This window comes from Pseudoliparis swirei, chromosome 18 (assembly GCF_029220125.1).
Source record: "Pseudoliparis swirei isolate HS2019 ecotype Mariana Trench chromosome 18, NWPU_hadal_v1, whole genome shotgun sequence".
Taxonomy (NCBI): Eukaryota; Metazoa; Chordata; class Actinopteri; order Perciformes; family Liparidae; genus Pseudoliparis; species Pseudoliparis swirei.
Genome location: NC_079405.1, coordinates 20,501,011 through 20,527,436, shown reverse-complemented (window position 1 = coordinate 20,527,436; position 26,426 = coordinate 20,501,011). Strand labels below are relative to the sequence as shown.

Here is a 26,426-nt window from a genome sequence, read left to right as displayed (position 1 = left end):
ATATATATATTAGGGCTGTCAGCGTTAACGCGTTAATCTATGCGATTAATTTGGCCGCGTTAACGCACTAAAATATTTTAACGCAATTAACGCAAGATTTTTTATTTTTTTATTTTTATTTTTTTAAACCGCGGCAGTACGGTTTGACACTGTTTCCGTTTTTAAAACAATCATTTCTCCGCGAAAATAAGGAGCAGAAATCAGTTTAAACTCGTGGATGAATCAGTCGGGCTTCCTCCTGCTCCTCCTTCCTCCCGTCTCCCCCTCTGAGACACAGAGGAACGGAGGGCGACGTGTCGGGTGACGCGGCGCGGAAAGAACGCGACACACGAAACCTTCACCGTGATTGGTCAATCCGTTTGTCTGTCAACATTTCGGGGAAAAAACAACCAATGAACACTCAGTAAATCACAAAGGACCTCCCACCTCACAGGTAAGGCTCATTAGCAGCCTGTCAGTCAGAGAACCAGAGAACACGGCGCGAGGAATTTAGACTTTAAACGGTGAATTTAATTTATTTTGTAAAATGTATAAAATGCCCCCAGCCTCCAGAGGGTGAACGTGACATATTTGAATCAGTCAGTTACCAAGGCCACTGGTTCTGCTGCTGTTCAATGTTAAAGATGACAGGACCAATGGGGTCTCAATATACTTCTTTTTTTTTACTAATCTGATGTTTCACTGAAGAAACAATTTATCATCCACGATATGAAATACCTCGCTGGCACTGTATATGTAGGAGCCTCTTTGAAAACACAGCTCTATGTGTGAAGTTTTGTCTTTAAAAAGAAGAGAAACACTTTTAACCCTTGTGTTGCCTTTGGGTCATTTTGACCCGATTCAATGTTTCACCCTCCTGTTACCTTTATATTTACTAACATATTTTACCCTTTGGGTTCAATTTGACGCCAGCAATAAAAACCTCCAGAAAATTATTAGAATTAATATTGTTTTCCAAGTTTAAGTGTGAGGCACTTTATGTTTGTTTGTTGACTACCGAAAGAACACCGACATTAAACATTGAATGGGGTCAAATTAACCCGAAGGCGGCAGGAGGGTGTAATATTGATTCGGGTCAAAATGACCCGAAGGCAACACAAGGGTTAAACGGTGAATTTTTTTGTGTGTGTAAAATGTATAAAATGAGCCCAGCCTCCAGAGGGTTACCGTGACATATGTGAATGTCAGTCAGTTACCAAGGCCACTGGTTCTGCTGTTCAGTGTTAAAGATGACAGGACCAATGGGGTCTCAATATACTTCTTTTTTTTTACTAATCTGATGTTTCATTGAAGAAACAATTTATCATCCACGATATTAAATACCTCGCTGGCACTGTATATGTAGGAGCCTCTTTGAAAACACAGCTCTGTGTGAAGTTTTGTCTTTAAAAAGAATGAACTTTTAACTTTTAACTTTTAATTGCGATTAATCGCGATTAATTAATCGCAATTTCAAAATGTGCGATTAATTAGTTAATTTTTTTAAATCGATTGACAGCCCTAATATATATATATATATATATATATATATATTAGCATGGGTCTGCAAACTGCAGTGACACATTCACATTTTACAGTTGCACACTAGGTACTTCATGATAGCATTGATATATGTAGTTTTACACCCAAGTAAAAACATACACTAAGTGTCCCTAAACAATCTGTGAGTCCCCGAAGAGAAGGCACTAAGAATACATGTGTGTACGTTGCCTATAAGCTACACACTGTACATGAGTAAATGTAAACGTATGTTACAGTTACCATGGATGAAGTCAAGCTGGCCTGTAAAGCTGGCTCTGATGAAAGTGAAGCCCAGGAGGTCAGGACTCAGGTGGACGGCCTCCCAGAGCTCCACAAGCATATACAACAGCTGCTTAGCACCAGACTGAGTGACTTGTCCTTCATGGTTAGTATGAGCTATATACCTCAAAATTATTATTGATTTATTATCCTATGTTGTCACACTTGTATAACATATTGGAAAGGCCATATAATCTGCAGTCAGTCAATTAATCTGCCGATTATTACTGTTCAATTATTCACTTAGTTGTATATAAAATGTGAGCAAATAGTGACAAATATCCATCATTAATTCCCAGAGCACGAGGTAATAGACAAACAATCGCACCTGCTCCATGCAGCAATTGGACAGTGTGAAAGTAACTACTTCGGTCAATGTAGCAACTTAAATAAACACCTGCTCTTCAACTGATTTTCCTGACATGCCTGTGAATTCTCTTGGCCAATAAAGTAATAAAGTGTGTTTCCTGCAGTTGAGCTGCAGTCCAGTTGTTTTGCTGGGGCCCTCAGCATCATCACCTCCATTGTATGACATCTGTCATAGTACAGGGTTCAGAATTCAATATATTTGGATACTTGATACAACAAGAAGGCCATGTATTGCGACTTGTAATGCTATATCCATGCTCAACATTTTTTTTTTTATTGATCATTTAAAATGGAAAGCATTTCAAAACATTCCATTATCTGAACCGCCTATCCTTCATAGGGCCAATACACCACTGTGCAGCCCTTTACAAAACATAATATTGTAAATAAAATATGATTGCAATACTGATATTGGTCTGGACATAGCCTTGAAGCCTCCGAGGTTCCAAGACTTCCTAGCTAGACTTAATCCAAAGCTGTAGGAAAGTTTAGTTTACAAAGATCAGTCCAAAGTTGACATGAATTAACATCCAACATATAATGAGAGCCCCAGCAGCTTACATCGAATCGAGACAGGAAAATATAGCAACTTGGCTCTTTTTCCACATGTCAGACAACCAAAGAGGCAACAAGAAGATTCAGACAGTCAGAACAAACTTGCAGGTTAGCCAAAATATTTGTTGAACTTTTCATACGAGGATTCAGTCCTGTAGTGTGTCTGACTTGGCCTGCAGGCCTGCCTTTTCTGCTTTTTTATGACTTATAGTGGTTAAATGTCTCACATTACGGATTTAGACGTGTTCTGCGGGGGATGTCGGTACACCGTGACATCATTACCTTCGCATTGAAAATGCCGGAAGGTTATGTTTTGATCGCCGTGTATTTATTTATTTATTTGTATGCGTGTTATTCGCAAATCTCAAAAAGTATTGAACCGAATCGCATGAAATTTGGTGGGATGATTGTTTATTATCCGGGGACCAGTTGATTAGATTTTGGGATCGATCGGGTCAAAGGTCAAAGGTCAAAGGTCATGAACAGGTCAAAATCTTTCGCAGAACTCAAAAGTATTGAACGAATCGCATGAAATTTGGTGGGATCATTGTTTATTATCCGGGGACCAGTTGATTAGATTTTGGGATCGATCGGGTCAAAGGTCAAAGGTCATGAACAGGTCAAAATCTTTCGCAGAACTCAAAAAGTATTGAACCAAATCGCATGAAATTGGGTGGGATGATTGTTTATTATCCGGGGACCAGTTGACTAAATTTTGGGATCGATCGGGTCAAAGGTCAAGGTCAAAGGTCATGAACAGGTCAAAATGTTCTTGAATCGCCTGAAATTTGGTGGGATGATTGGTTATTATCCGGGGACCATTTGATTAGATTTTGGGATCAATCGGGTCAAAGGTCAATGTCAACGTCATGGAAAGGTCAAACTCTTTTTTTTACCATAGCACGATACATTTTTGTCCAATTGGCATGCAACTAATGCCAAAATGTTCATAATTCAATGCCCAATCTTGTGATATGCGAAGGTATGCGCTCTACCGAGTGCCCATTCTAGTTGTTGGATGTTTCCAGATGCAACAGAGTAAACCAGCGTTCCAGACAAAAAGATTCAATCTAATACATGTTTTTGGATGTTTATACCTCATCAGATAGCAATAGTAGAGAGGTGGTGAGGCAGAAAGCGATGGGGAATGACATATAACAAAGGTCAACGGTTGGATGTAATTGGTGGGCACGGTTCTGCATCTTATTCTTCATCCAGAGAATTTTAAACATGAACTTCAACTGAAACTCAGCTTTTAAGTTCATGCTAATAAGACACATTCTCATTTCCTCACAACGACCTGCTGATGCTTTGAAACTAAAAAGGCTAAATATTCATTATCTGAGTACAACAACACAGAAACCCAAATGGATTGCTTTGAGCTAAATGCTAACGTCAGAATGCTAAGATCATCACAGCAAGGTATAATGTTGACCGTGTGCACCATTTATTTGAGCTTTTACAACTGAACATTAAGTACAACATGAGGGGATGCCATTCATTTTGCAGGTATTTTTGATCATGAACCAAAGTATTGGAAACATTTGGAAAAAGTTAGAGGATCAACAAAATGACTGCTTCATCCTCTGGGGAACATGAGTGTCTTCAGCATAGAATAGTTGTTGAGATATTTCAGTCTGGATCAAAGTTGTAGACTGATCACTTGTTATCACAAGATGTTGTTACTTTTACACCTTTTCTAAATTTGGAATTTTTTCTTTTAACTATCACTTCGAGGATCTTTCTGGGACAAAATTAACCGAGGGTTTGCTTTCAAGAGAATAGTCAAGTCTTCAGCAGTCACTTCTCAAGTGTGGCAGATGGAAGGTGACTCATGGTAAATTGAACTATACTTGTATCGCGCTTGTCTAGTTTTCCAACCACTCAAAGCACTTTAACACTTCAAGACATCATTCACCCATGCATACACTGAATCAATTCAAACAGATGAAGACAGATGACAACTAGAATGGGCACTCGGTAGAGCGCATACCTTCGCATATCACAAGATTGGGCATTGAATTATGAACATTTTGGCGTTAGTTGCATGCCAATTGGATAAAAATTGACTGTGCTATGGTAAAAAGAAGATGTTGACCTTTTCATGACCTTGACCTTTGACCCGATTGATCCCAAAATCTAATCAAATGGTCCCCGGATAATAACCAATCATCCTACCGAATTTCATGCGATTCGGTTTAATACTTTTTGTGTAATGTGAATAACACGCATACAAATAAATAAATAAATACACGGCGATCAAAATATAACCTTACGCATTTTCAATGCGAAGGTAATGAGAGTTTGCCTTTGTAGCTATGTGCTGGAAACAAACATTTTACAGCATCATCTGTAATAAATCAAGATTAAATTGCCGTCTGATGTTCGTGTCAGGGTTGAAAAACGTGTCCGTTCAAACCATGCATGTTATGGAAACTTTAAAATGATGGGTTGATGATAGTCTTATGTTTTGTGTTGTGTTGTGCCATTGTTTCATATTAACACTGATCTGTAATAATCGTCACTATCCACACGGCACCATCAAACATTATGTAAAGGGTCGGGGGATCATACCTCACCCACCAGCAGTGACATTTATTCTTTTATGGTTCAAAACAATAGCTATAGAGCAGCTGGGGCCAAGACAGCAGTGGACAAATGTAATTTAAAAAGTGAAACATGGCTTGCCGCTCTTCGGATGTCATTCAACATCCTCAACCTCAGCCCGATCTGACCTGACGTCCTATAACCTAAACATAGACGCAACCCCACAGATCAGAGCCCTGTTGGGCCCCACTGGGCTCAGATCATTTGTAGATCTCTCATTGGACTGATGGATATGGTCTGATAGGCCTGTAATTTCCTACATGAGATACATCTGTTATAGATGTCCATCAGCTGACATGCTCTGTTTTCTATTGTGGAGAAAAGCTCATACCCATCCTGTATTTTCTTACAAGACTGTTGGACTGTACATTAGTGGAATTCCCATCAGATTTTCAATCAAAGGGCTAACAGGCACAGAGCCAAGGGTAGGAAATATCTCTCGCCATTTCCATCCAAAACTATTCACTTTTTGGCTGCTTTTGATTGCATTATCAGACAAATACTTTTGGAGGATTGCTATAGAGACCTTAAAGTGGGGGTTATCTTAAAAGATTGACTTTTGTCTGTATATTTTCTTGGATGCTGCTGTGGCACAGGAGGTAGAGCGATGTCCTAACTAGAGTCAGAGGTGATCTCAAGCCACGGGCGAAGTGTCATGGCCTAGACTGAACACTGAATGTTTACCTCCTGATAGGCAGGGGCAACTGTTGTTTAAGTCAGTGTAATGTGTGTGTGTGTGTGTCTGTGTGTTCGTGTGAATGGGGACAGATTGTTGGCTTGTAAAGAAATAAGGCCAACACACAGGAAAGCACAAGAATAAAAGCCCGTATATTCGCTATACACTTGTGGCATGATGACTGCTAAGCAAAAGCGAGTGTAAAACACATTCAACATATGAGGTAAACCAGCGTGAACTGCAGCTCAGACATATTTACTAAAACCGAGGTATGGTCTGAATGAAATTCATTTTATAATATGACTCGTGACATGTATTACAAATGTCAGTATATTTGTATGAAAGTCTAGATTACAAAAACTTGAATCCAGGCTATGCATAAATTAACACAGTTCCTGAATATGAAAGGTTTTTGTCACTTTAACAGTGTATAACACCTGTTTTATAATACAAAAACATACATGAATAGCTCACTATACTTTTGGGCCTTAAATTAATAATAGAGAACTCACAAGCAGTAATGCTAAGGTACTATGATTTCCAGAACCCTGTAGGGGTTTGAATAGTTTCTCAAGGGCATTCTACAAAAGATAAACAGGAAGTGTATTTTGTTCACAATGCAGTCAACCAAATATATGAAATATAATGTGTAGGCAGTGTTATTTCATGTTGATTTTTTTAATGAAGCTCACTGTGTGAATCATGATATATTAAACATGGCCTCAGACACTTGAAATATTGTAGTTTTATGTTGGGATCTGAAAATAACACATATTTGTGTTCTCATTAACATCCTGGCAGCATTTCATTTCCACATTATTTTCTAGAAGAAGGAACAAATATATATATATATATATATATATTAGGGCTGTCAGCGTTAACGCGTTAATCTACATTGACTGGTCAGCACGCACTAAAATATTTTAACGCAATTAACGCAAGATTTTTATTTTTTTTATTTTTTATTTTTTGAACCATGGTACGGTTTGACACACTGTTTGCTTTAAACAATCATTTCTCCGCGAAAATAAGGAGCAGAAATCAGTTTAAACTCGTGGATGAATCGTCGGTTTCTCTCCTGCTCCTTCCTCTGCCTCCTCTGAGACACAGAGGAACGGAGGCGACGTGTCGGGTGACGCGGCAAGGAAAGAACGCGACACACGAACCTTTCACCGTGATTGGTCAATCCGTTTGTCTGTCAAACATTTCGGGGAAAACAACCAATGAACACTCAGTAAATCACAAAGGACCTCCCACCTCACAGGTAAGGCTCATTAGCAGCCTGCCAGTCAGAGAACCAGAGAACACGGCGCGAGGAATTTAGACTTTAAACGGTGAATTTAATTATTTTGTAAATGCATAAAATGCCCCCAGCCTCCAGAGGGTGAACGTGACATATTTGAATCAGTCAGTTACCGGGCGCCACTGGTTCTGCTGCTGTTCAACAAATAAAGATGACAGGACCAATGGGGTCTCACATACTTTTTTACTAATCTGATGTTTCACTGAAGCAGCAATTTATCATCCATATGGAACACTGGCACTGTATATGTAGGAGCCTCGAAACACAGCTCTATGTGAAGTTTTGTCTAAAAGAAGAGAATGATTTTTTGTCTCTTTGTAGCCCGTATAAATATTCGCTATACACTTGTGGCATGATGACTGCTAAGCAAAAAGCTGAGGTAAAAAAACACATTCAACATATGAGGTAAACCAGCGAGTGAACTGCAGCTCAGACATATTTCACTTTCAAAAACCGAGGTATGGTCTGAATGAAATTCATTTTTATAATATGACTCGCATATGTATTTACAAATGTCAGTATATTTGTATGAAAGTCTAGATTGCTAAAAACTTGAATCCAGGCTGCGACAAATTAACACAGTTCCTGAATATGAGCGTTTTTGTCACTTTAACAGTGTATAACACCTGTTTTATAATACAAAAAACATACATGAATAGCTCACTATACTATGGGGCCTTTAAATTAATAATATAAACTTACAAGCAGTAATGCTATGTACTATGATTTCCAGAACCCTGTAGGGGTTTGAATAGTTTCTCATAAGGGCATTCACAAAAGATAAATATAGAAGTGTATTTTGTTCACAATGAAACAACCTAAATATAAGAAATATAATGTGTAGGCAGTGTTATTTCATGTTGATTTTTTTTTAATGTAGTTTCACTGTGTGAATCATGATATATTAAACATGGCCTCAGACACTTCTGAAATACGTTTGATGGCTGGGATCTGAAAAACAACACATATTTGTGTTCTCATTAACATCCCACAGCATTTCATTTTTCCCCCCACATTATTTGTAAAGAAGGAACAAATATATATATATATATATATATATACATATATATATATTAGCATGGGTCTGCAAACTGCAGTGATACATTCACATTTTACAGTTGCACACTAGGTACTTCATGATAGCATTGATATATGTAGTTTTACACCCAAGTAAAAACATACACTAAGTGTCCCTGAACAATCTGTGAGTCCCCTAAGAGAAGGCACTAAGAATACACGTGTGTACGTTGCCTATAAGCTACACACTGTACATGAGTAAATGTAAACGTATGTTACAGTTACCATGGATGAAGTCAAGCTGGCCTGTAAAGCTGGCTCTGATGAAAGTGAAGCCCAGGAGGTCAGGACTCAGGTGGACGGCCTCCCAGAGCTCCACAAGCATATACAACAGCTGCTTAGCACCAGACTGAGTGACTTGTCCTTCATGGTTAGTATGAGCTATATACCTCAAAATTATTATTGATTTATTATCCTATGTTGTCACACTTGTATAACATATTGGAAAGGCCATATAATCTGCAGTCAGTCAATTAATCTGCCGATTATTACTGTTCAATTATTCACTTAGTTGTATATAAAATGTGAGCAAATAGTGACAAATATCCATCATTAATTCCCAGAGCACGAGGTAATAGACAAACAATCGCACCTGCTCCATGCAGCAATTGGACAGTGTGAAAGTAACTACTTCGGTCAATGTAGCAACTTAAATAAACACCTGCTCTTCAACAGATTTTCCTGACATGCCTGTGAATTCTCTTGGCCAATAAAGTAATAAAGTGTGTTGCCTGCAGTTGAGCTGCGGTCCAGTTGTTTTGCTGGGGCCCTCAGCATCATCACCTCCGTTGTATGACATCTGTCATAGTACAGGGTTCAGAATTCAATATATTTGGATACTTGATACAACAAGAAGGCCATGTATTGCGACTTGTAATGCTATATCCATGCTCAACATTTTTTTTTTTATTGATCATTTAAAATGGAAAGCATTTCAAAACATTCCATTATCTGAACCGCCTATCCTTCATAGGGCCAATACACCACTGTGAAGCCCTTTACAAAACATAATATTGTAAATAAAATATGATTGCAATACTGATATTGGTCTGGACATAGCCTTGAAGCCTCCGCACGAGTTCCAAGACTTCCTAGCTAGACTTCCTAGCTCCAGACAAACTCAACCAACCTGACTCGAGGTCTAATCAGCCCGCGTTATTGAAAACACCTGTGTAGGTTTGGAGGGTCTTCAAACTTTAAAAGACCTTCACTGGTATGCCTGTACTGTCTGAGGGATGTGATGTACAGTGTGAGAGGTTGAGCGCACAGCAGAGCTTCTGTGGATTCATAGGTTCATGTGACGTCTTTTCAAGGAGAGGCAAGAAGCGCTGAGACTCATGCACTCATGCAGAGGGGCTCGTTCTACTTGGAAAACCGAAGCTGCGACGTGTCCCCGCCTGCGGATGAGCAGCAGAACACTTTGCAACTCTCTGACAGCAGCGTGTGATCTCTCATTGACACGCAGAGGCTGCAGAGTGCCTTGGCCCTGGCAAAAACCGGGGTGAGGTCTCTCCTCTCTCTTCAGGAACTGCTCTACGAGGAGCTCATCGAGGCCAGTCAGGAGCTGGAGGCCTTCATCGGCAGGTACGACCAGGGTTTGGCGGACGGAGACACGGTAGCACAAGTGCAGCAGAGGCACCTGCAAACCCACCAGGACTTGAACGTCTTTGAGAGCAGAATGACTCCGAGCTGCGCCTGCGGACGGAACCATCTCATCTCCAACAAAGTCTGCTCCCCCACAATAATTCTTCTCAGTGCATCCCTCATCACCAAGTTCCCGGTGATGATCAACAGATCTAAGTCGTGCGTGACATCCAACATCGTGTATCTGCATTGGGAAGTTGCAGACATGCAGTCCGAAGACCTGAACCAAGAGTTTCAAATCTAGGTCAAACGCATTCAATCAACCTCTGCTGAGAAAGAGGAAGTTAGTAACTCTCGATGCAAGTCGTACAGCATACAGGTCAACAACCTGATACCTACAGGTACTATGAGTTCACTGTCCGGAGAGTAGGTACAAACTCGGTGTCCGCACAGTGGACCGACACCATCATTCTGGCGACGTTGGGTGTTTCCATATAAGAGCAAGATGGGCCCCATTTGAACATAAAGAGAATTCACAATCTGTATAAAAGAAAATAACATTTGACTGGATTTAATACGAATAAACTAATCTGTCTTGAATTGAAAACTTTGTGAAATGTCATTTAAACTGCTTGGTCCAAATGCTTACTTAAAATTCGAACCCACGTGAACTCATTAAATGGGGGCTAATGTGCTTAGAATCGAGGTTATCGTATGAAAACTATTTTGCACTTTGGGCTTTCATCCACATTTTCGGTCTCAATTGTTTTGCTGCTCCATGTTCAGTCAGAGGCCTCTGATAAGATCAGTTGTCTAATTTGTAGTAAATATGTCATTATGATGGATGCATTCAGGAATCTGTTAGTCAAATTAAACATGGCTGTGGTTTAGGAACATTGAAACGGGAAGGTTATCTCAAAAATCTTATTACTTGATTTTAACAGTAAAATATAAAATATCCTCAACCCTTAACAAGGCCTAACTGAGGTCCCCAAAAATAATCCATTGAAAGAAACAACCCTCATAGCTAACTGTTAATTTTGTATTCCTCAAAATATTTGTATATGTCATCATTTAAAAGGTATTTTTTTCCAGAGCATTTAACGAGAAAGTAGCTTACTATGTATCACGGCTGAAAAGACAACAATGATGGGGAAGCAGTGAGGAACTTCACGGGAAAAAGCTACGAGTTAAGACATTGACAATGGCGGTGATTTATTGTAATCTTTTTCAAGATTAGTTTGTACATGTCTGAGCTACTTTCCGAGAGGTAAACCCCACTTGTGATTTAGTTGTTTTACATATTTCTTTCTTTCTGCTGTCAGACAACTGATTGGTGAGGCTAAATAAATACTGTGAAACAAATCTGAATTCAGCCTGAAGTTAAGGCAATTTGAGCCTCCAAAAAACAAAAGAAAAGAGGTGTTGCCAAAGTATGAAGTATTTTCCAACCCTCTGTAATACTGCAGGGTCTCTGGGTGTAGCCGAGCCCGGTGTTTCCTCTAAGTGCTTGTGCACATTCATCATGCAGATCTGTGTTTTTCTTACCCGACTGCGTTTACGGAATCAGAGAATGAGTGGGAGAGAAAATGAGCGAGATGATAATATTTATCTGTTTGTGTCCAAGATCCTGCTCAGAAACCACAAAGCACACAGATGGAGCGAGCTCTCCTCTGTGATCCTCTGAGAACGCGGAACAATATAGCGGCATATGTTCAGTGTTTCTGGTTCAGCATGAGGACGTTTGAGGTGAACCAACATTATAAATGAATCTCTGCAGTAGGAAACCACAAGAAAACGATTTTGCAAGCGTGAAGGACAAATGACGCTCTATGCTACGTTGAGATTTTGCAAATGTTCCTGTATTTGTACCATCATTACATCGCACACTATTTACACAATATTGCTTTGTTGGGAAAACGGATTGAGCATATCTTATTTGTGCAAAATCGAGAAGTAACTTGTGAGTTATTATCTCTATATTTTTGGGCTAACCAAGATTCAAGATTCAAGATTCAAGATGTTTTATTTGTCACATACACACACAGGGTGTGCAGTGAAATGAAAGTGAAATGAAAGTGGCAAAAAAAAACAGACACCACTTCTGGTTTTTGTGTACACTTCAATAGGGCAGGGGAATGTTGGACAAGGAGAGTATAACCTCATTGTGGTGTATGTTCCTGTTTATAGCAGAAGCCTGGTCTGATTCGTTCGTCAGAGTCATTATTCCAAACCAAGCCAGGAACTTGCGTCTCGGGTGCGAGGCCAGAGCAGACCAAGGAAGTCATTTGGTGAAATCTTCCGGCTCCACGGCCTCGACCGAGACTTCTTGCTTCATTAGAACTGAGGAGGGCAGGATGCTCTGCTTCAGTAATTATGTAGTTGAAAAGGAACCCTCAACAATGAATCCAGTAAGAACAAACATTGCTTTACAATCTGTACACTTATGACATCCCTGTGCCAGGACCTCACATCGGATCAGGAACTCCCTAAAAAAAAAGAAAAAGGGGGAAAGAAACCTTCAGGAGTTCTAAGGTATTCCACCTGTAAGTGTTGTAACCTTAAGCCATGCTACAGTTAAAGAGAAGTGAGGTGGACCCAGTGGCTACACCCTTTCCTGTCACGTTGCCGATGACAAATAACTGAACATGTTGCGAAATTTCTCCATTTCATCGGAGTGATCTATGATTACATTTTTGAAATACACAGTGTAATTTTGCTGTAAAAAATAATACCAATAAAATACTAACCAGTTCCTGGTGCTATTGTATTACTCATCCTTCTCCGCTTTGTATCATTCAATTACACAGTAGGAACAAATGATGCAATACTTAAGAGTGTCATTTATTGACGTTCTTCTGAAGGGGAAAAATGTTACTCTCTTGTTCTTCATAATCTTGCTCTCTTCAACTGTACCAATAAAAGGCAAGTAATCAAAGTTATTTTATTGGTGCCTTATTCATAATACCGTTTTAATTCTGTAAATCATCGACTGTGTTCTCAAGCAAGATTCATTTTCTTTTTTTTAAATGGCAGAAGAAAGATTTAAAAAAATCTTAAATACTCCCAAAAAGAGTTTTTAAATGTGAATACTATCCAATATTTAGTGGCAAGTTGTAACCAGAGCGTTGCAGAGAGCTACCGAGATTGTTCATGAAGGCGGCCGCAGACAGCTTCAGCTTTGTGAGATTCTCTCAGTGGTTGGTGAAGTTAGCACAGAGCAGATAAATACATCTCCTACAGAGCACAGCAACCAGAGAAGTCTGCTCTGCAGTTCGCCGTCGGCACCTACAATCAAGATGTACTCAGTCGGAAAGAACACACATCTGATAGCACACCTGCAAGACAATCAGATAAGTCATGCCGTTGCACGTATCACCTTTTCTGTCCGTGAGAGACTTTCCCCGATGTTCAGCTGCATCACGTACGCTAAGAAATTAGTTCTCATATGTATCATTAGGATTTTTATTATCAGCATTCAGAAAAAGGTGCTTTCTTTTTTGCAGTGGCTGAGACATTATTAGTCCCCCTAGCTGTTTAATTAACCCTTGTGTTGCCTTCGGGTCAATTTGACCCGATTCAATGTTTCACCCTCCTGTCGCCTTCGGGTCAATATGACCCGATTCAATGTTTAACCCTCCTGTTACCTTTATATTTACTAACATATTTTACCCTTGAGGTCAATATGACCCCAGCTATTAAAATCTCCAGAAAATTATTAGAATTAATATTGTTTTCCAAGTTTAAGTGTGAGGTACTTTATGTTTGTTTGTTGACTCCCGAAAGAACACCGACATTAAACATTCAATCGGGTCAAATTGACCAGAAGGCGACAGGAGGGTTAAATATTGAATCGGGTCAAAATGACCCGAAGGCAACACAAGGGTTAAGAAAACAGAGGAAGCCATATCATATTTAATAAATACAGTGTTTTGTTGCTGGGACAGTGGACTGGATTTGTGTTTGTTTCCATATTCACAGTCTCCAAACCAGCGGTGGAAAGTACATTTACTACAACACTGTACTTCAGACTTTTGAGGTACTTGCACCATTTTGTGTTTGCCTCCTTTATACGTGGACTGTGACAAGGTGAAGTTCATGACTGACTCCTTCAGTCAGATTTATAAATATATGAACCTAGTAGAGAAGCTTAAATCAACATTCAATATAGCAGCTTTAACATTGTCGACTGGTTGTTTTTCATATTTCATATCAGCAATCTTTACATACACACAAACTGTAGGTAAGGGTGACTGTGGCTCAGGGATGAGCTGGGTTGTCGTTCTATCAGAGGATCGGCGCTTCGATCTCCGCTAGTCAATGTCGATGTGTCCTTCGGCAAGACACTCAAGTCCAACATTGCTCCTGTAGCTACATGTGCCAATATGATGTGTGAATGTTAGTTACTGCTGATGTGCAGGTGGATCCTCCCATCAGTGTATGAATGGGTGTGAATGATATTATGTACTGTTAAAGCGCTTTGAGTGGTTGGATGACTAGAAGAGAGCTATCCATATATATATACTGTATATATATATAAAACTAGTTTTACATATAACTAAAATATGAACCTGTGCACAGTATAATAAATCATTCACACACAGGTGGCATTCTGCATAAAGAGTACTTTAATAAGTGTTATTTGAGTACATTCTTTGATAATACTTCTGTACTTCTATTGAAGTAATACATGGACGTTACCTTTTTTTTTAACAGCGTGGTATTTTCTTTAACTTAGCTAACTTACAACATTTACATCATCACTGCAGTTCCTTGAATCTATTATAAGAAAAAAGCTGAGGGAACAGTGCTCTTCTCAAATGTCTCACATAAACCACGGGGGTAAGACAAGCTTCACCTGTAACAGTGCAAAGGTATAAGGTCGAGTGCAATATGTCTCGAGTTAGAAACAGGTGCTCATGCGCAGTGGACAAGACTCCCCCTGCACAAAGTAATCACAGAGCAATGCATTAAAAAGTGCAAAAATATGAACAGCATATGTACAATAACGAAAACTACACGAGATACAAACATGAGCTCCAGCTGCAAAAACAACTTCTGCCTACTGTGACCACGTGCAGCAGATCCGGACGAAGTGCTGCGTTCGTGTGCACCTCGGTGAGCCGATGACTTATGGCCGATAATAGGCTTCATATCCTGCAGTCACCGAACATCATTATTCTCAGAAACGTGGGAGGGAACCCGATGGTGCGTCTCATCCTTTCATCAGCTCGGAGTTATTACCGCGAGTGTCCGACGGCGAATCCGGGTCCACCTCTATCGGTTTGCGGTACCGGACGGCTCCTGTCAGACCCGCCAGAGACACCCGGGCCCGCCTGCTGAGGTGCTGGAGCTTCATGAGGAACTCGTCGTTCCCGACGATGTAAACCAGCGGGTTGATGGCGCTGTTGAGACACGCCAGGCACCTGCTCACCTGATGCGCTATGTAGATGTCGCGGAAGCTCGCGTGGCAGAATCCGCGTTTCTTCAGAATCCTGGTCGTAAGGTTGAGGTTTCGAAACACGTGGTAGGGGATGAAGCAAACGGAGAAGAGGATCAACAGGATCACGACCAGCTTCAAGCACCGCTGCTTCAGCAGCGGGTTGACGTTGGCTTTCTTGGCGAGAACCGCGACGACGTGCCCGTAACAGACCAGGATGATGACCAACGGCACGGCAAACCCCGTCACGGTCCAGCCGATGCTGTACGGCATGTAGCTTTGGATCAGCTTGTTCGACGTGGTGTCGTAACACGAGTTCGGGGACCCCGGATCGTTCTTGTCGAAGAACATGTCGGGCAGGATCTGGATGATGACGAGCAGCCAGACCAGGGCGCTGACGGCCAGTGAGTGGCGGCTGGTGATTTTGCCCATCACCCACATGGGGTGCACGATGCCCAGGTACCTGTAGACGCTGATGCAGGTTAGGAAGCCGATGCTGCCGTACAGGTTGAGGTTAAAGCAGAAGCGCGTCACCTTGCAGAAAGTCTGGCCGAACTGCCAACGACTGTTGCGCGCGTAGTAGTGCACGAGGAAGGGCAGGGTGGCCAGGTACAGCAGGTCCGCCACCCCCAGGTTGAACATGAACACGTTGATGCTCCCGATTTTGCTCCAGCTAGCGCACACGCTCCGGAGTCCCCAGATGTTGGACAGCGTCCCGACGACAAACACGATGACAAAGACGGGCGGCAGGAAGGCGTGCGTAAAGTTCAGGTTGATGCTCTCGCAGGCTCCGTGCGTAACATTTCCAGACATGTCTCGGTCTTCTGTTTTCGTTTTTTAAATCTCTCGTTTGTTTGACCTGCACTTCTCCCCAAACACGTCGGAGCAGCAGCCGGTGGCTGACTCCCCAAAACCACGCATCTCCTCTGGGTACTCCGTGTGTGCGTCGCGCAAAGCTGACGCCCGCCCACTTCCTGTCTCCCGAGACGGCTGTACTACACACAGAAACACGTGGCACGCTCAGAAATAGAAAACAAAAATAATACATCGACTTCTTCAAATCTTTACCGAGAACACAGCTCACAAATGTGAAGTAATTGCATCATCTCTGCCTGTCATGACAGATTAAGTAACACGCGCAACTAACTGTTGTACAAATAACTTTTTGGATATTTATTTTTAGATTGAAAGTTACCAAGGGATAATAAAATGTCTCATGGACTTTTAAGTAGTAAGGTTATTACTAGCTCCTTACAATTTGGCTCTGCACCTGTTGAATCACTCACCTCCCTCTTGTCAAACACAGATTATTCTGACAACAAGGTGGAACATGTGCCAATATTGAAATATAATACCAGTGCTAGTCATAACACCATCAAGTCAGTTTGTATTACACATTTGTGTTCTTGATTAAACAGGCAACCTTTTTCTTATTGACTGCAGATTTAAAAAATAAAAACAGATCTTTTAGAAAGACATTGAGAATCTATCCACACATTAGCAAACAAACACTGCAGAACAAACAGCTCACTTAGATAAGTGAATCTGTATCATTTAAAGGGCCAGTGTGTAGGATTTAGTGGCATCAAGGGGTGTGGTTACAGATTGCAACAAACTAAACCTCTCCGCTCACCCCTCACCTCTCTCTTTCCAGGTGTGTTGGAGAACTACGGTAGCTTCCAGTTCCAAGTGATGTAAAACACTTCTAGAGTCATGGTTTGGTTGGTCTGTTCTGGGCTAGTGCACTCAAAAAAACGATTCAAGCCCTTCTTAGAGGTGACACATTTAAATATTGTTTGATACATTTAAATAAATCAATTACAAAAATAGATATTTATATTTAATGGGTGTAACACAAAATGTATGAATACTTTCATTTATTAGATTTATTTAGGTTAGATGGTGTGCATATCAACTCAAAATAAATGTGTTTCATTGAGGACTACCCTTTGCACATGCGCCAGCTGAAAATCAGTTGTTTACATGAGGTGAAGACACTTTCAGGGCAGTACGTTGGTGTAGTGGCTAGCACTGTCGCCTCAAAGCCAGAGGTCCATGGGTTCAATTCCCAGTTGGGGCGTTCTTTCTGTGTGGAGTTTGCATATTTTGTTCGTTAGTTAGTTTATATTTTGAGTTGGACAAACACAAATTAATTTAATTTAATGAATATCGTTATTTTATTTTAGATGTATTTGATACAAATGAGTTGGACTAACTTAATTACATTTTATTGCACTGATGTGCTAAATTTGAGTTGGAGTGGCATATCATTATTGGATGGAAAACCTGCCAACAATTTAATTGAGTTCATCCAATGAGTGTGGAGAAACATCATGGACTCCGCAAAGAGGACCAGCTCTCTTTGTAGATAAGGACTCTTTCAGCTAACTTAAACACAGCAATTCTTGTTTACTGAATACTATATATATATATGTTTATATGTTAATATACTTAATTGCATGAATGAGATGTCCTTATTATGTCAGTGTTGGAATACATTTTTTATATTTAACTGCAAAGTAGAAATGCGTGTTTGATATATTTTTTGCATTATCCTGGGATGTTTGATGAAATTGATTGGATGGCCCTACCAAAAAAGATTAACACCAGCCAACACTGGTTATGATCCCGAAATCCTACACAAGGACCCTTTAAAATATGTATTTTATGGGCAGTTTTATATAACTCCATTACCAGCATACCACCCCTCCTCCTAAATCAGTGTGTTATCTGTAAATTGTGGACGAATGAGAAAATGTTCTTGCAAACTCAGAGGCAATCTGTCTACATTCAAAGAAACAACATAATCTGTTTCATGAAACAACCTGAAGGACGCCGCCATGACATCAAACATGACAATCCATACATTCTTCCTGTGTAACTGGGATTTACGAAGCAAATCTGTATGCAAATAAACATGCAATTTAATTACAGCTGAACTTTAAAAAAGGTACACTGTAAAATGTAGCCACATGTTCCTAACAAACAGGGGGCAGCATTTCATCTATTAAGTGGTCCAAACAATTTAAATTTACAGACATCAGTTGAAGAAAAAATGAAGAAAAAAAACATTGAATATTGTTTTGAATGTTGTAAACTTGAGGGACAAGTTGAAAACACAGCGTAACATATTATCTTCATATAATGTAGTCGTGACAAATATGTGGACAATCTTGAAGTCGTATAGAAATGTAATTAAATGGGGCTATCTCTTGCTTGCTTTTAAATCATGGTACAGATAACTGCATTAATCTCAACATACATTAAAAATACATGCTTTCAAAATTGAGCCAATTTACAAACCTCTGTATTTGCTGTATTTATCCTAATACTCTTCCTACAACAGCTATTGTCGGATGTCAAGTTTCCCATCCTGATTGTAATATTTCCATACATTTAATCAATCATGTGTCATCACGTTTGGTCACTTTCCTCACAGACGGGTCCCGCCCGTCTCTCTGTAGCTGGATGCACATCCAGCTCACGGCCAGAGGAGGATATTCTGGGCAGCTGTGGACTGGCGGCAGTTGGAGATGCTGCAGGAGCAGGACTCGATCACCATCACCTGCTGCAGGGTGAGCCTGTTTTGGGGACAACGGAAAACCATCCGCAGTGTCCTGGTGTGGGAGGGGCTGCAGCAGCGTCCCTCCAGACAGGTCAGGGCGCAGAACCTGGGACGGTAGGCTCTGGTGCTCCAGCAGCCCTGATGTTCGAGCTGAATGGACCGAGTTGAACTGTAGCTGCTCTCACACACACCCGAGCCCTGAAATACACCGTGACAGGAAACATAGTTGTTATGTTAATTCTCTTGTTATGATATGTAACAAGATAAACAACATAACTACTACAAAAGGATATGAAAATATGTAGAATTATACACATCGGCGTATATTAAACGCCGATGTGTATAATTCTACATTTCTACATTTTTCACTTTTCTTATCTGGCCTTATAGCACACCATCTCCAACAGGAAATGTAATGAATGTATTGGTAAACAGACAATAATCCATCATGTCCTTTTTCATTACCGTGTTGTTGTGACCAAGCTTCAGACTACACGTCCATTTGAATAAAAAGCCGGTGACATGAAGTTATAAACTGAAACAACACTCTTGTGACGCGCTACAAATCAAAGTTGAGTTGGTCTCAACTTTAACGTTCCAGTGACCAAGGAGTGAAGCGTCAACAAATCATACGGTTTCATTTCACCCTCTTTCGTTCCATCTTTTAAACACAAGCAACACTTCAACGGAAATTCGGCGACAATGTAGCTGTCCATGCTCGGCCGTTTGGTTGCTTGTGTCGCTCGGGTGTGAACCTAGCATTAGTCAATCACATTCCACCAGCCTCTCTTTGCGGGTTCATCCAAGAGGACTTTAGAAGCCACAATGAGGGGATAGCCCCACACTGGAACAACAGTACAGATGCCCAAACCCTTCGGCAATGAAAGCTGATCACACAAATGTGATACTAACTCCAGCAGCTGATTCGATATTTATATTTCTTTTAAAGAAGAAAATAACTGGTCACTATTAGCGATGTGGACCATCTTCTACAGCACACATTTAAGTGCCTCTTGAAGAAAAACTCAAGATTAAACTCCTCAGTTGCCACTGGCTTCAGGATATAGTTATAGACCAAACCTCTCGTAAAAATGATAAGTTTTACCATGAATGGGTGAATGATGTCACGGAGTGTTAAAGTGCATCGAGTTGTCGAAAGACTAAAAAAGCGCGAAAGTACAGGTTCATTTACCATTAGAAAATGATGCTGTCTCTGGAAAAAATGCTACTATGGTATAATTGGAAACAACATTTTAAACAGAAAGGACAGTAGTAAAAATTAACTCCTAAAACATTGATAAGAGGAATACAGTTTTATAATCATGATGTAAGTTAATGACTCATTTTAGTAGCCTATATATTTTAGTATTTTTTAAACAGTTCTTTTTACAGTGTTTTCAGATGATTTTATATGTAAGTTTCATATCGTTCATGATCAAATCTTGTGGATAAAAATGGAAAAGTACATGTTTACTCATTTGTAAATGGTCAACATGTTCTTGTCTTTGATCACTGGACCTGTGACTGTAACTGATTAATTCAGTGGAGTCAGTTATGCACTGACCGGCTGTAGCATTCGGAGCCCCGGCATCAGAGTCTGGCACGGCCTGACCTGGCACAGTCTGGTCTCAGTCTGCAGGCGGCAAGCCCAGTTCTTGTTTGTGTTGCGGGTGGAGACACCTGGGCCACAGCTGTGGGAGCAGGGGCTCCAGTCTGAGGTCCACTCGATACAGTTGGACATGGAGCCAAACGACGGGCCAGACAGTCCATGCCCGTAGTCCTGGCGTGTCTGCTCAGCTGGAAACAAACCCAGAAGAGGAAAGTATTCCTTCTCTGCACCAAGCTGAACGTTGTTTAACAAGGATAGCTTTGATTAAAGCGCATAAGCCGGAAAATGCTGCACATATGCAGGTCTGGAATGTTGTAAACTGTTGTAAAATGGGCGAGGTTGGTTTGTTAAGAATAGCGTTCACAGATGTTTCACACATGCTTAATCTTCCTGACCCCTATTGAAATCTGTTTATTTCGCCACAACCCAAATGTGACCCTAAACATTATGGTATTGGCTATTGGTACATGTGTCCAAACACCTGCTGACCTGCATTTAAAAGATGCCCTGAAGGAAACAGCTGAAATTCATCCGATCGACCCTTGGCTAAACTCCGCCCCCCTGCTGCTCCTCCTTTCGGCTGTGAGAGCTGCTGAGGAGCCCACCCTGTCACTAACTGATCTGAAGAAATATGCACCGAAAAACATTTGGAAAAAAGTTGAAGAAAAAAGCAATTTCAGAGCAAATCAGATAGAAGGGTCTACGTTATGCATCTATAGGGTTTATCAGGATGGCAAACTGGTTCAGCAGTAAAACATATTTAAACTAGAATGGGCACTCAGTAGAGCACATACCTTTGCATATCACAAGATTGGGCATTGAATTATGAACATTTTGGCATTAGTTGCATGCCAATTGGATACAAATTTACCGCGCTATGTTAAAAAGAAGATGTTGACCTTTCCATGACCTTGACCTTTGACCCGATTGATCCCAAAATCTAATAAAATGGCCCCCGGATAATAAGCAATCATCCCACCAAATTTCATGCGATTCAAGAAGATTTTTACCTTTTCATGACCTTGACCTTGACCTTTGACCCGATCGATCCCAAAATCTAATCAAATGGTCATTACATCTGAAGATGGAGACCACCTGAAACCACGGATGAGTGTTTCGAGCAGAGACGGATCTGCTATGATTGGCCGGGGGGGGGGGGGGGGGGGTTGGCACTTAGCAAGGGGTGCAAAGTGCCTACTTTTCGATGTGACTCTTAATAGCCAGACTATATTAGCACGTACTATTCTGATCATCTAAGCTCTGTTGATACGTTTCCAGCCATATTTTACCTGTTGATGGATTTGAGGAAATGCTGTTGTCCAGACCCTCACACAACCACACTTTGCAGCAGCGTCCCGGTAGTCGCACCAGCTGAGGGTTGTGGCACTTATCATCCGGTCTCTGCAGATCATCGGTGCACAGGGGCACGCAGGTCACGCCTCCCCCCAGGCAGTGGCAGAGCTGGGCACAGGAAGGTTGAAATGCTTGTCCCTCCTCCAGCCTCCTACCATTCACCTCACAGCCCAGCTCGTTCCGACCTGATCACGCCAAATGGAGGGGGAAGGGAATGTCATGTGGGTGGAAGTGTCAAGCTCACTATATCACATCTGTGCCAAGGTTGAGGTGATTAATGGGAGACATGTGCAGACAAATATCCTGCAGGAAATGTTTTGCTATCCAGTCATTACTGGAACTCTTGGGTGTATGTTGCAAGTTTAGTCGGGAATGGAATTACTGGTCTAATGGTCTAATAACTGAAAACAAGAAATATAGTCACCTACTTTATAATGCTGTTCACTGAAAAGGATGCAGGTAATTCAATTACATGATGTAGAAAGGATGTGTTTATTTTTTTTATCATGATGAATGACAATATCAAGATTATAAATAGTAATACCAGTGGTTGCCTCGTAGGCACCATTAGTACTATCAATAGTATTTGTAGCGGCATCAGAAGTATAGGTAACATAAAACAATATGCAAGTAAGCTACCAATACTTCTTTAGAGCCCATTTGCAAAAATAAATGTTTACATTTAACTTTTTTTGAAAAGCCCAGACACAGTATGTTAAATGTCGAGTGATTGTTATTGAAAGTTACAAGGTCTGATAATGAGTAGAAGCATGATAGTCAACTAAATGTGATTAGAGGAAGTGAAAAGTTAAACAAACACAGGAGTTTCACCGAGGAGATTCATGTCCCATACGCAGCATCAGAAGTATAGGAAACATAAAACTATATACCCGTAATGATATACAGTATGAGTGTATTCTGTTCGCACCGACACACTGTCCCGGCCCTCCGGGGAAGCTGGCGCTGTAGTCACACTGCAGCCCTCGGTGGGTGTCACAGGGCAGCCGGTCGGTGCAGGCCTCGCCTTCCTGCCGAGCACAAGCCGGGCAGCACCCGCAGCTGTCCCACGCCATGGCAACACCAACAGGGCAGCGTGGCGGCGTGGCGGGCGGGCACTGACATGGCCCAGAGCACAGCTGGCACCACACCTGAAGTCAGAGTAACGAAACACAGCGGCTGGTTGTGCCCTCTGTTTAAACAGCGACCATCTGGCTCAACTGGTAATCAAATAATTGTTATGTGCTGGAGTGGATTTGGCCCCAAGACAGGTATTGACTCACACACACATCCCTGAACTACTTCCGCCGGAACAACTTACGACTGAAGAACTATCTCTAGTCAATCCTGTTGACTTTTTCAAGCAGGACACGCAACCTTTTCATTTTTTGTGGATTTGGATTTTGGAAATATCATAAATCTGATCTCACGATACTGATGTTCTACTGTAGGACTCAGTATGAGTCAACTGTAGTCCTATGCAGCTTTACATAAGTTCACACAAGGGACAGTAGTATGAAGGGAGGAAGTGAAAGGACCCCACCACATGGGAGCAACACACACACACAATTTAGAGGCACTGAGCCTCTTTCTGTTCTTCTTGTGCTCTGGTTGTTTTGCAGTTCTTTCTAGTTGTGTTTCTTTGTGGTCATTTTGTGTCTCGTTGGAGTCGTTTTGCATCTCCTGGTAGTTGGGTTTGGTCTTTTTGTGGATCTTTAGCCCCTTTTCGTTGTTTTTGTGTGTGCATCTCTTTGAAGTTGTGTCTTTGTCGTCTTTTTGTGTCTCCTTGCAGTCGTTTTATGTTTCTTTGTGGTCATTTTGATTCTCTTCCTGTTGGGTACGTGCCTCGTTGAGTGAAATTTTGTTGGTGAGGGCCAGGTGGGCCCCTGGGTCTCTGCTCGGTTGGCCCGCTCAGTTATCCATCCATGTTAAAGGCCGATTCTAGAATAAATGAATATTCACTCACATTGAGCCAAACAGCATGTGCTCTGGGTACAGCTCCATGTAAACGCATTGGCACTTACAGCTGGTATCATCATATCAGATCATTCCAGTATGTCAGTTTGCTTTGCCAAAACGAAAGGCTTAGAACTAAATGATGTGAAAGCACTGACAGGCACCATCAAACAATCTGACGATGCTGTCTTCTAGATGATTAGATCAACTTCTTTGAACCTTTGACTTATTATAGTGGAAAGAGACGTTAATCACATCACTACTGGATTCAGTGCAGAAGGCATATTAGTATCATGTTGTACTCATCTGTACGTCCTCCTTCCATCAGAGGTGTTGAATCTGTGGTTTGTTATAAGTGGCTGCTGAAAACTCATTTCTATAGATTAGGCTTTATAATAAATACTATCTGTTTTCCTTTACTTTATTTTTTATTTTTGCCCTGTGCTGCAACTCCTGTCTATGTATCATGCATATATGTATGTGGATGTGTGCTTCTGTGTCTGTGTATTTTATCCTATTTGTGTACTTTTTAACTGTGTTCTAAAAAACAATAATCATAATAATAATGAATATATCAAGCATGAACAATTTAAAAACGGTCATACAAATTTAAAAAAAACGTGCAAAAACAACAACAACTTAAAAAATACATTAAATAAAAATACATTATTTACATAATTATCAGTATACCAGTAAACAGTATGACTAAAACTCATAACTCTAACTACTCCTGTGATTCCCCTCATATGAAGATTGATGGCATTATGGAAACAACGGGGATATCCCCTACCCAAAAGTAATGATATGGTGAGAGTCAGACTTCACACACTAAAGCTCACCACATGTCGGTGCAGAGAACGGAAATTCTCTGATAACATCTTCATATAATTTAATTACAACAGACAGATGGGCTTCTAAATTTACAGAGAGGATATTGATGTGTGTCTCACCTGAGTGATGATACACAGCAGCAAAGAGCTGACCAGCCGGGTGTCCCTTCTGTCCATCTTCCTCACCTCTGCCTCTTGCGTTCTTTCTTTTGTCCAGTCTCCCTCCCTCTCTTCTTCTCCTCCTCCTCCTCTGGAAAAGAGTGTAGATGTGTTTATTCCAAGGTGCCTGCCTTTGTTAATTTATACAGTCCAGGTTCTGATGTCACAGCCGGTGGACTGCAAAGTAAATAGTCACTGGAAATGAATGTCAACTCCCAGGCCCGTCATAAAGCTATAGGCCTCATTAAAGCCTCAACAATCAATTTTATGTTCACCAGATTATGATTGTTTTGTTGTTATAATCGACTCGATGTCATTGCAAATGAGGGTCGAACCTTAGTGATATCATGAGTATAAATAAAAGTTGAATGAATTAAGAATTGCCTCCTTGATGGTGAATAGACTGACATTTTAGCCATATCAAGTTAACGAGGGGATTTCACACTCTGTATTTACCCACCCCTATTTATTAGAATGTGGAACTTTCTGGCTCTAGATAGTGGCCATACAAAGGAAGAAGTAGAGAGTAGAGTCTGCTAACAATCCCACAATGCAATGAGTCACATGTCATAGAAGTGTAAACTCTCGCTGTGGTACTTCGCTGTCAGGATGACGCAGAACAAATTGCATGCATCGGCCTCTGAAATTACAGTTCACTTCTCACGGTGAGACAACTGAGACTGTGTTCTCTAGTAATGATGAATAAGTGAAGCCAGTCATTTCAGGTCACAGCTAATGTGTTTACAGCGTTATGCTGCCCCCAGGTGGATACAATGTGAATATAATCCCCTTTTAAATAAACCCAACTCAATTAATTTGAGAAAACCATTTCACATTATTATATTCAGTGTTAATCAACATTATGTTTGTATTTGTTTGCGTGTGCACGTCATGATGTGAATGACTTGATGATGACCTCCTGTCGAACCGGCAGAAACAATGCTGGGTGTTTGTCTCCACCTAGTGGTTGAATTAGATCAAGTAATGCCCCATTGAGCAGCTTCCCTCCGTTTATTGGAATACTTGCAAAACACCGTTTGTTCAAATGTTCAATTGTTTTGGCCATTTCATTACTTACACATTTTTGCAAATTAAACTTATTTTAAACTTCCATATGTTTTCGGAAATGTTCATTAGAAACTCCATTCAAAGTTTAAAATGTTCAACATCTTTCATACAACATATCTGATGTTTACATAATCGGATGTAATGTTCAGAGCTAAAGTGGTGACATCACAGGAAGAGTGAATATCTTTAACCTGTTTCCATTCCTACAAGTTTCACTTTTCCTTCATGTTGGGGTTCAAAAAGTAGGAACATTTGGGCTTATTTACAATGTCACAATGGAAACCTCCGCTGTGCATGTGAGTGTGTGTGTGTGTGTGCGTGCGTGTGTGCGTGCGCGCGCGTTCGTCTGTGTGTGCGTGTGCTGTTTGTGACTATAGAATACAAACTCCTGCTAAGGTTATTAAACCACCCAAATCCACAGGAACAATAATAAATACAGTTGACAGTAAAAATTTATTATTCTTAAATGTTCTTTTTA

At 40.8% G+C, this 26,426-nt stretch overlaps 3 protein-coding genes across 3 annotated transcripts; 1 reads left to right on the top strand and 2 right to left on the bottom strand.

Moving 5' to 3' along the window:
* The first annotated feature begins 8,613 nt into the window (after nucleotides 1-8,613).
* LOC130207976 (fibronectin type III domain-containing protein 11-like) lies at nucleotides 8,614-10,469 on the top strand. Its single transcript, XM_056436796.1, is given in 3 exon segments — nucleotides 8,614-8,757; nucleotides 9,679-10,366; nucleotides 10,369-10,469. Coding segments are annotated over 3 exon segments (933 nt in total).
* A 4,107-nt stretch (nucleotides 10,470-14,576) lies between these two features.
* LOC130208530 (P2Y purinoceptor 1-like) lies at nucleotides 14,577-16,437 on the bottom strand. Its single transcript, XM_056437713.1, has one exon. It carries the CDS (start codon nucleotides 16,222-16,224, stop codon nucleotides 15,187-15,189), a length of 1,038 nt encoding a protein of 345 aa, XP_056293688.1. The 5' UTR covers nucleotides 16,225-16,437; the 3' UTR covers nucleotides 14,577-15,186.
* Nucleotides 16,438-18,313: 1,876 nt separating this feature from the next.
* On the bottom strand, nucleotides 18,314-25,212 carry LOC130208435 (CCN family member 5-like). Its single transcript, XM_056437553.1, has 5 exons — nucleotides 24,842-25,212; nucleotides 22,867-23,086; nucleotides 21,875-22,123; nucleotides 20,541-20,773; nucleotides 18,314-19,174 (listed from the first exon to the last, which is right to left on the bottom strand). The coding sequence occupies exons 1-5, from the start codon at nucleotides 24,896-24,898 to the stop codon at nucleotides 18,893-18,895; spliced, it is 1,041 nt and encodes a 346-aa protein (XP_056293528.1). The 5' UTR covers nucleotides 24,899-25,212; the 3' UTR covers nucleotides 18,314-18,892.
* Between the last annotated feature and the right edge of the window lie 1,214 nt (nucleotides 25,213-26,426).